The sequence below is a fragment of the Magnolia sinica genome, chromosome 13 (assembly GCF_029962835.1).
Source record: "Magnolia sinica isolate HGM2019 chromosome 13, MsV1, whole genome shotgun sequence".
Classification (NCBI taxonomy): domain Eukaryota; kingdom Viridiplantae; phylum Streptophyta; class Magnoliopsida; order Magnoliales; family Magnoliaceae; genus Magnolia; species Magnolia sinica.
The window spans coordinates 19,769,076-19,779,535 of record NC_080585.1 but is presented as its reverse complement, the minus strand read 5'-3'; the positions used below and the strand labels follow the sequence as shown (position 1 = coordinate 19,779,535).

The window sequence follows — 10,460 nt, the reverse complement described above, 5'->3', positions numbered from 1 at the left end:
GCTTCTTTTTTTTTCACCTTTTATTAGCATGTTGTCAAACAAAGTGTTGGGATTGTCCCATCAGATATTGTGGGGTATGATCCATCCAAGGTACATACCATAAGATCAATGTATGGATGGGTCCCACATGCAAAAATTGAAAGCCCAAGAATAAAAGCATGTGTCAAGAATCATATAATTCCTCATCTTGGATTAGCTCCTGGCAATTCAATAGTGAAAATTGGCAACAGCACTAAATCAATAACCAATCAGTATTTACCATTTATATCAATGGATCAAATGTATCCTAAGCTATTCAGAGGTCCAGATGTCTCTATATATGTTACAAAGAACTACCAATAAACGGTAGCCACAGCTACTTGTGGCAAGAAAACTGGATCCATTTCAACTCAGGGGTTGAACAGCTACTCGCACTTTGAAAATGTGAAACACTAATACAACGAAGGTTGCAAAGCTTTGAAGATGAAAATTTCTTTGAAAGAGTCGTATGAAGATTCAAAAAAAACATGTTAGTGGGTGCTTTCTAAGAACGTGGTCCCTTTGTACTACTAAAAAATGGGTTTGCCGAAGGCTTCAATTGCCAGCAAAACTGCCCATCTTCAACAGAATTACCAATGGGTGCCTTGCGCTTCTTCATGGCGGCCTCAAGTTGCAGGCCTTCCCCCTCGGAGCTCCATTTAGTAGAACAGCTCTCTGCAGGATCATTCGTGGTGTCCATAGGGAAGAAACGCAACTCTTTATCTCTTTGAGGAGATGAGGACAGGCAATCAAAGTGGCTGGTCCTCATTTTACTTAGAGATGGATCACAGAACCTGCTCCTATCATGGGGACTAATGGATCCCAGGTCTTCAAGAGTCTTACTATTTTCCAGAGCTGGAGATGGCGCCAGGCGCAATGATAGGTCATGTCCCATATCATGTCGGTTCTCAGATGTGACCCCAAAATCTGAAGATGCCCGAGCGGTCGTGTTCAGAGAATCTCGAGCATTGTCGTGGCCAAGGAGATTCAGCAATAAACCCGTTTTGGGCTCCACAATGGGTTGTGCCTGAGTGCCAACAATAAATGCATCTCGGTTCCAATCTCGGGGATATTGAAACATGAACATAGGTTCCATAGTCTGCTGGTTGCTGATGTAATACAAAGGATGCATGTGGCCTGAACTTGGTGAGGGACGAGTATCCACTGGAAACGATGGTTTACCTTGGGGAGGGAGAGTGCACTTATCAGACAGAGGAAGCTCAGAGCAAGACATGGGTAGCGAATTCAGCTGTTCGTGATGAATGGGTTTGTCCCGAAGAATAGTGCTACCAGAGTCAGAACCCAGACGTGCTGAATTTACAGCTAAGGATGCCGGTAGGTTCGAGTAATGTGGTGCAAATTGACTGGCATATTGAGTTGGATTCCCAGATTGAGGAGGTCGTAAACACGATGGCCCTTCATACGCCATGTGGTTCGAAATCTTAGGAGAAAGAGAGGTTTCAGTAGCTTCCTGCGTGTTAGGACTTAGATAACACCTTGGATTATTGTGCCGTTGGCTCCGCGAAGCTCTTCTAGGAGTGCAACCCAAATTAAGAGCGGCTGAAGAAGACAGAGAGAAACAGATGAATTACAATGAAGTTTCCATCACAAAAACTATTTAGGCTTGTGAAGAGGGTGTCAATGGGTGGCATTTGGTTGGGCCAGTCCAGGCTTGGAGCACATAACCAAACCCAAGCCCACCAGAATCAATGCATGATGGCTTTGACATTTTGGTCCAAGAGTGACCCATAAAGATCCAAAAGCCCAGCCCAAGAATTTACGCAGAAAAATTTATTAAAAGAGGAAGAAAACAGCAAAAACAGAGAGAGCACGGCTCTGCTGAGATAGCAGACCGACTACACAGCAAGGAAATCAAAATTACAATCCATAGGCTTGGATGAGTAGGAAGCCCATTCGACCACAAACTGGATTGCCCTAAACGCAATGATGTCCGCTGAATTAGCTTTGTCGTTAAAGCACCGATCATTTCTTTCGATCCAAACAGCCCACCATACCGCTAGGAGGGCCATCCTCCAAAGAGGAGTCCTGTGATTCCCACATTTAACCCCATGCCAGAATGAGAGAAGGCTGTCAGTTGAATTTGGAAAGCAACAATGCACATTGAAGCGATGGAGGATAACCGACCAAATCTTGTGGATGAAAGGGCAGTGGATGAAGAGGTGACTAACCGATTCTTCATTGGCCATACAACAGAGGCAGATATTGGGTATATTCATTCCCCGTTTCCTCAGATTGTCAACAGTGAGCACCCTTTGATTTCCGACCAACCACCCGAAAACTGCAATTTTGGGAGGGACCGAATAGTACCAGCCCTGATACAGTGGGAGACCAGTGGGGGAAGGGAGATCGGTAGTTAGGAGGCCGTATAGGGAGATCGGTATATTCATTCCCCGTTTCCTCAGATATGTTGCTTGCATAGTTACTGAAAACGATGTAGTGTCTTCTTTTATTAGAGAAACTGGTTTTAGTCCATGTCACAGACAATTAAGAAAATAGCATGTTTGGTACTTTTTGAAATACTGTAAATAAAACACATCTTCTGCCCATGGGTAGCACGATGATTATTTTCTTTCTTCTCTGTTTTTCTTATTGGTGGAAAAAATTATTATTTACTTTTCAAAGATTTAGGGGAAGAGTCATCAGTTGGGCTAAAGGTTAAATAATTTCTCGGGCCAAGTTGGAAGCAAATAAAGTAGTGTTGAGGTTGAGATGAGGCCTAGGCCTAGTACATCATCTTTGCCTGTAATGTTGGCCTTTTGGCTGTTTCCTTCTTCTATTTAATAAAATTTCAGTAATCTCTCAAAAGGAATCAGTTTCATCTCAAACGGATAAGCAGGAAAAAAAAAAAAAAAAGAGTCAATAAAACATCCAGCTTAATTTGGAACATACTGCAAAAGATGGTATCAATAAATTGGGCATGGGGATATCTTAAAAAAGGATTATTAGTAGTCTTATTTCCAATAAGAAATTTGGAACAATAATACCACTTACATCTAGTGAAAACGTATCATAAAATGTATGATTTAACAATCTCATTGAACTTCGCCATGGCACTTTAGTAAATAATGTGAAAGTATAGAAGAACAAAACCAGAACTTCTAGAGTTTTTTCTTTTCTTCTTTTCGATTAGCAAGAAAATTTGAAGTCGAGTGTTTCTTTTTCAGGATGATTGATGATTTAGGAACTTCCGGGTTGAAAGTTCAATACAAAGTACGGTTTTAAAGCTTAAACTTAAACCATGAAAAAGAAATAGCAAGAGACATTCTCAATCAACGTTCCTAAAATTGGGAAAAAAAAATAATAATAATTGGATTTTAGTATCATTTATACTCATATAAGCATTTTTTACAAAAGTATTTTCAAAATATCACAACACACATAACTGTCAAAAAATATATGTGAAATTGCCATTTTAAAATTTGTGATGTTTAATAACCACGGTCATGATGCCAGGCCACTAATTCTAAGATAAATTTACATGGATAATAGCATCATTTTGTTCTATACTAATACAACATGCAAAGTCCATACCAATTAACAACCAGGTCACCCACATGATCTGGGCCTTAAAAACCCATTGCGTTCAAGATCCCACTGACAGCCCCACCTTCTAAATCAGATTCCTCTCCTTGGAAACCGCAACTTCAAGATAACTGTTCCTACAATTAAACATATCCTTCCAACCATCCTTCTTAACAGCATAAAGCAATAGACTCAAAAACTACATATTCATATAATCCATCATATAACTAAGAAAAGGAAAACAGTCCGTTCATAATGAACAGTAAAGATATAGAATTATAGAGGCATGTCAATGCAATGGATAAGGAAGAGGGGAAATACCTTCAATACAAGGCTGCAAAAAATCTCCACTTTCAGTGCTCTCATCCCTCCGAATGATTGTATTAATGGCATCATTTAATCGCTCCCAAAGTGTCTTAGGGTCTGCATATTCTGCCTACAAAGTAAATCGACCAACAAGCAAACAACACAGAAGCCTTAGGTAACCATTAGTAAAAGAGGAAATATATAACGAATGATATGGCAAGCAAAAAAGAGGGTTTTTTTGTCTGCTCAGCCAAGCAACAGATTAGGTGAAGAAGCCAACCTTTTGGTAGCCCAACAATTCATATGATGGAATCCTGCCCATTAGAGATGTCATACATCCCAAAAAGCTCTTCTATGGGATGCGATCCTAAATTCCTGATAGTGGGACCTTTGCTGTCAAACATGGGCGTAGCCTGCATCTCTTCTAACCAGTAACCACCCATTTGCAAGCTACAAGTAAGATGATTAAGATTGTTCAATGGAGAAACACTAGCCCACAATGACCCCCACCATACGAACAGTTTGGATTACCAAAATGCGGGCTCCGCCAGTTAGTTGTTGTTTCACTCCATGACCGTTCATACTAATCCAAGCCAGGAGAGAGAGAGAGAGAGAGAGAGAGAGAGAGAGAGAGAGAGAGAGAGAGAGTAATAGGAAACTAAAATATGGAAAACAAGAGAAATTTTACAGCATTTCCCAAGCACCCAATTAAAAAATACAAAAAACAAGAGGAAAAAAAAAATGCATATCACCCACTCTGCGATAACTGAAAATTGAAAAAAAAAAAAAAAGAGAGAGAGAGAATGCAGAATGCCCAAGTGCCCGAAATCAGAAACAGAGCAGAAGAAGAGAAAATACGAAATGCCCAAGTGCTCAAAATAAAATAAAAACAGACCCGAACAAGGGAAAATACAAAAAACCCAAGTGCCCAAAATCAAAACCGGACCCAAACAGGAGAGAAAAGAAAATGACAAAGCACAGAAAAGCCAACTACCAATAAACGAAAATTCTCTCTCTTTCTCTCTGGGGTTCGAACCCAAGACCTCAATGTTGATTCAAAGAGCGCCTTCCGTCGAACCAGATGCCCATACCCAATTCAGAAGCCACCACCCATTTCAGCATCTCGACTGAAAGAGAAGAGAGAGAGAGAGAGAGAGAGAGAGAGAGAGAGAGCAGTACCTCAGAATTGGCTTTGGAATACATGATCTCCTCCGCTTTAAAGACTACAACGGGGAGCTTCTCCTGCCATTCCTTGTTTTTCTTCGTAGCGGCGCTATGAATCTCATTCACGACTCTGAACAAACACGCAGCAGGCATTTTTCAGAGCAGCTGCGGAGAAACTAGGAGAAGAAGAAGAAAGTGAAGAAAACGAGGGAAATGAAGAGAGGCCCATCTCAATCTCACTTGAAGATCTGTTGGATAAGCGAGCCTCTCATGGGCTGGTGCCTGTCGCTGTGCCACGCTCGCCTCACGCACTCGTACGGCCTCGGCCCCGGCCTCGGCATCTTCGGTCGAAAAAAAAAAAAAAAAAAAACAGAAAGAAAAAAGCGAGCAATCAAACCTCTGCTCGCTGCTGCTCGAAGAGGGAGATGTTGGCTAAAAGGGGTGTCTTCTGCGCTCTCGCTTCTTTTCTTTTTTTCCATACGGTAGACCGCAGTCTACCTGAAGTATAAAGGTAAATGTGAGAAAATGACAAAAACCCCCCTCCCAATAACTGCTAATACCAGCCACTCCCTACTATCATTTTCATTCCATCACTTTAAAAGAATGCACGCAGATTGGGTACGACGCTGCTTGTCCCTGGATACGTGTGGACAGGGGGGCTAAGGGGCCACCGTGGTTTATGGGTTTTATAAATACCGTCCATCTATTTTATAATATAATTTTTCAGAATATAATTAAAAAATGAGGCAGATCGAAGGCTCAAGTGGAACACACCACAGGAAGCAGCGGTGATAATGACAGTCGCCGTTGAAACCTTCCTAGAGCCCACTGTGATGGTTGATTTCTATCCAACCTTTTCGTAAGGTCACGTAGACCGGGATGAAGGGGGAGACATAAATTTAAGCTTGATCCAAAACCTCCGTCGCCCACAAAATCTTTTTCAACGGTATATGCTTTACCCCCCCTTGTGTAGCCCACTTAAGCCGTGGATCTGCCTCATATTTTGTTTTTATATACTAAACCGATACGAAAAAAAATGGATGGACGGTATGGATAAAATCCATACATTCTGGTGTCACGTCAGAGTATGACCGTGGATAAGTAGAAAATCTCAATCGAAGTCAGTACCCTTATCGGTCTAAGCTGGTGACTGCCACGTGGACACGGTATATTTCCGTGATGAGGAATTTTTCTTTCATATCAATCACAGGGATTCAACCTAAGATGTCGATGACCCCGATCCAATTGGGAGAAATTGGCGCTGATTGGGCGGTGGATCCACTTACTTAGTTACCCGCTAAATATGGGAAGGAGATTGGGTGGTAAGTAAAGCAGTACGGAATTTTGTAGGGTTCACTCGTGATTTGCCTATTTTATCTACTCTGTATATCCACTTTACCTAATAAATTTATGACTTGATACCAAAAATGAGATATATCCAAATCTCAAGCTGACCTCAAATTCTATAATTGAAAATTTCTTAGGGCTCATAGAAGTTTTATGTAACACCTCGGTTCTCAGAATTCGAGGATGGTCGCTCGTCATTGAAAACTTGAGTATTACGTTATAAAATGGGTCATCATACATCTAATTAATAGTAAATTTCATAGTATAAAATAAAGCAACCACTAAATAAGCCAGAGATATCAAGAATAACAAAAAGGAAGTTTAATACATATAAGTAGAAGCCAAAATGAAATCCCATAACAGGGGAAATATTTTTACAACTCAAACAAAACACATAATCTGAAATATGAAAGCAAGTAAATCCTAAAATATCAATTGAGCTCTAACGGCTCAACTGCATCGGCATAGAGGCCCTCCTTGCCAAAATCATACTCAGCCGTTCCTGGAATACTGTCATAGGGGTCCCACCTGTTCATCAACCCTACATCTATTTGGTACAACCGCACTATTGGGTGAGTGAAAACTTAGTGGGAATTTTTCGCAAGGATTCATACATATCATGTCATTTCAAAACAATTTAAACCAATCATATTCAATCACAACGAGGATAATATAAACTCGAATGTACATCTATGGATGTATGAATGTATACCCAAGTCACAGATCTGGGGATACACATCCAGCTGTCAAAATAAAGGGTCGTCCAAGGAGAACTAATCACCCGGAAAAATATTCAAAGATACGTTCAAAGAGAACTAGCCACCCAGAAAAGACCATGCAGACCCCCCACGGTAGATTATCTACCTGGAAAAAGACATGTAAGTGACTACGCCCAAGGATATCTCTTGGAAAAATACACGGGTACACCCGAGGAGTGTCTAATCCTGGAAAAGCTTTATGTAAAGAAAGAACGCCCAAAGTGGCACAAATGCACATGCTCTGTGAGTTTAACTGAAGTGCTAGAGCCTTCAGGAATTCAATCAGAGTCTGACTTACATCGAGCACTCGGAAAAGCTCATAGGTCATGCGTGAATGTCATGTACCATGATGCTCGTGCACATTCCATAGGATTAACAAGATTATTCTCATAAGCATGATCAAGACTTGTAGTCCCTTAATAGGATATCTAGCATTCAAATATTAGCTCAATATAAATTCATTTACTTTCCCAAGGTCCAAAGGAAGGCCCAAATATGACATTTCAAACACATTAGGATAGTAACAGGATTACTATATATTTTAAGAAAAGAGATATTCATTTGTATCAAACTATAACAATTCTAACCCATATAATGAGAAATGAAGCAAGCTTATTATTGTAGTGGAAGCAAGAACTCTTACATTTAATGCAACTAGAAGATGTATATGTGTACTTAAGTAATTTCAAAAGTGACATAATGAATGTGCAACAAGTAGAAATATACGTGTACATAAGCAATTCTAAATATAGCATGGTGATCTTAAAGCAATTCTCATAAGAAATGTTGGGGTAACATAAATTGAGGCATTTTCATATGTTTGTTCATGTCAATTCAAAGTTAAAGGAACACAACTACTATTATATAATATCTTTCTACAACTATTTTAGAATTCCATGAAATGATGAAGCCATGTGGGATATCCCTCACCTAGAGAGAACGTTCTTCTTGACTTGAGCCTTCTTATGAGGTGAGTCTATGAGTTCCTAAACTAAGGAATGTAAATCAAACCCTATTCTAGTTTAGGCATAGATTATAGATAATTTGAGATTATCTTCACTTACTTGATTTGAGATTGACTGAAGTGAAGTATCTTTCAAGGATATCAGTTGCAAATAGTACTTGGATGAGGCATTTCAAGATTCCAGTGAGTCATGACTGAGTTGACTCAAATGGGGTTTTCAACTAACGATTAGAGAAGTTAGTTTTAAGAGATCTACTAACATCGAGGTTAGGCTACTATTCCATTAAATCCCATGCTTTCCAAATTCATTATCAAATGGTTTCTAACATGGGAACGACCCGACTCAACCAGGAGATTGGCCGAGTTAACCCACTGCCGAGTGCAGGGGTGATTCGGTAGGAAGACCGGCCGATTCAATCCCCAACTGGTAATTCTGGATCGCCCAGGACTGGGCCTTAAACTCGCAGTAATGGACTGCCAATCAGGCCCAGCTGAGTTGGAGTTTTCCTCCCTGCCGAACCAGAGTCATTGACTCGGTAGTGACTTGAGTCAGACGACCATCCACTAGCTGGTTATGGTGAACCATAGCTCAGCTCGAAGTGCAGGTTCTAGCTCCGGACAAACCAAACACGGCCATGATGGCAGATCAGGATTTTCACCCTAGAATGTGGAGCTGAGTCACTCAACTCGTGACCGATTTGGGGTGACAGGGAGCACGAATGGATGAGCGGCTGAAATCCAAAAGGAATAGAGGGAGGGTAGTCGTGGTTACCTGATCAGAGGTTATTCGGATGCTGAAAGGAAGTTTGGAATGATCGGTTTCACCCGTGGATGATGCAGCTAGACGGCGAGTAGGTTGGGGACTTGATTTATCTAGCCGAGTCAAGTAACAACTGAAAACTAGTTCCAGCAGCTACTACTCACACTCTCCCTTCTTCTGTCTCTCTCACAACTTCTTCCTCTCTCTCAATCTTACTTCTCTCTCTATGTTTTCTCCTCAACAGACAGATTTCTCCACTGAGTTGGTTTGCAACTGGTTATGCAACTCACTCCAGTGGCACCCTCGCGCTCTCTCTCTCTCTCTCTCTCTCTCTCTCTCTCTCTAATTCTCCTTGGGATTTGCCCTAAAATCAGGCTACTATAGCCCTTCCTTCTTCTGGAAATTTCCACGACTAATCACGAAGATTAGCACGGAACTAGTTCGTAATAGCTAAGAACAACTAGCCTTCAGGATCACCCCATGAGTCGGATCTTGTGCGTGGATTTCAGATTTAAATTCTGATGGACATTAGAGATGGTGGGCCACACGATGGACATTTTAGATTAGAGGAAGGGTGGCTATCACGGAAAGTGGGTCCCACAGTCGTTTTGGGGAAGATGGTCGGCTGAAAATGGTGATTTCGCATTAGACGGTTTATCCACAGATCAGGACCGTTTGGATGGTCCTGATGTGTCCTAACAGCAACGTGGGGTCCATCTTATGATATAAGGTGGACTGTTTGATTAAGATGACTTACTGTAATCGAAAACTGAGGCGCCGCTTCAAGTTCTCGCCATTTTCTCGGCTGCTATGAAAAATATCTGGTAGCCCTATTTCGGACGTCCTAAACCGTTCGAGCGAAGCTTCCAGAGAACAAGTGATGGCTGGGATGGGTTTTGCTATAAGTGGAAAGGATTTCTCCGCTTTCCGACGGGTAGGGGGAGCTTCTTTTAGAAACAGTATTGCTGATAGGGACTCCCTTGCATGCGCAGGTGGCAACCGACCATTCCGAACGGTCAGAATTGCCAGCGCACCAGTGGACGTGGATCTTCTCTCCTCGTCAGCGTTCTCTCCTTGCAGCGTTTGATCGGTTGTTGAAGGTGCATTAAACGGCTATGGTCAAAGACAGGTTGGTCAGATAAGGCGAGCTGCACAATGGTCATTTTGTCTATTACAGTTGGTCTGACGATTGTTTTGGTAAGTCCTAATGGTTTGTGGATGAGATCCACGTAGTTAGTTCTCCTTGCAATGTTTCTAAATTGTTCTGGACCGAAGTTCAATCCGCTTCTGTTCCTGAAAAGGGTCGTATTCAAAGATTTACCCTTGATGTGTGTAGATTGTCATTAGTTAGACTGTTAGTTCCCTTTATTTAGTTGTGTCAGTTAGAATCCGCAGGGGTATTTTAAGTCAAATAGTTGTTTTTAGTTGGATCGTTAGTTTAAGTAGGATGGTTTATTCCATCTCAAGTTGAAATTTACGGTAACATTTAAGGGTCGTTGCCCATGCTTAAAGTTATTTAGATCTCTATAGCAACACCCGAGTATAGAAAATACAGGGTGTTACATTTTGGATCAAGCTAATGTTTGTTTTTTACTTTCAT

General features: G+C 41.2%; 1 protein-coding gene across 1 annotated transcript; it reads right to left on the bottom strand.

The window, feature by feature from the left end:
• Nucleotides 1-233: 233 nt before the first annotated feature.
• Nucleotides 234-5,489, bottom strand: LOC131223115 (uncharacterized). The gene is made up of 4 exons (XM_058218424.1): nt 5,272-5,489; nt 5,047-5,161; nt 3,883-3,997; nt 234-1,578 (listed from the first exon to the last, which is right to left on the bottom strand). The coding sequence occupies exons 1-4, from the start codon at nt 5,370-5,372 to the stop codon at nt 524-526; spliced, it is 1,386 nt and encodes a 461-aa protein (XP_058074407.1). The 5' UTR covers nt 5,373-5,489; the 3' UTR covers nt 234-523.
• Nucleotides 5,490-10,460: the final 4,971 nt, after the last annotated feature.

Excerpts from the sequence above, each read along its gene's own strand:
- LOC131223115 (XM_058218424.1), bottom strand. The coding sequence starts at position 5,372 with ATGCCGAGGCCGGGGCCGAGGCCGTACGAGTGCGTGAGGCGAGCGTGG. Across the intron at positions 3,998-5,046 it reads ATTCCAAAGCCAATTCTGAG|GCAGAATATGCAGACCCTAA; the intron begins GTACTGCTCTCT and ends TTTACTTTGTAG. Across the intron at positions 1,579-3,882 it reads TTTGCAGCCTTGTATTGAAG|CCGCTCTTAATTTGGGTTGC; the intron begins GTATTTCCCCTC and ends TGTCTTCTTCAG.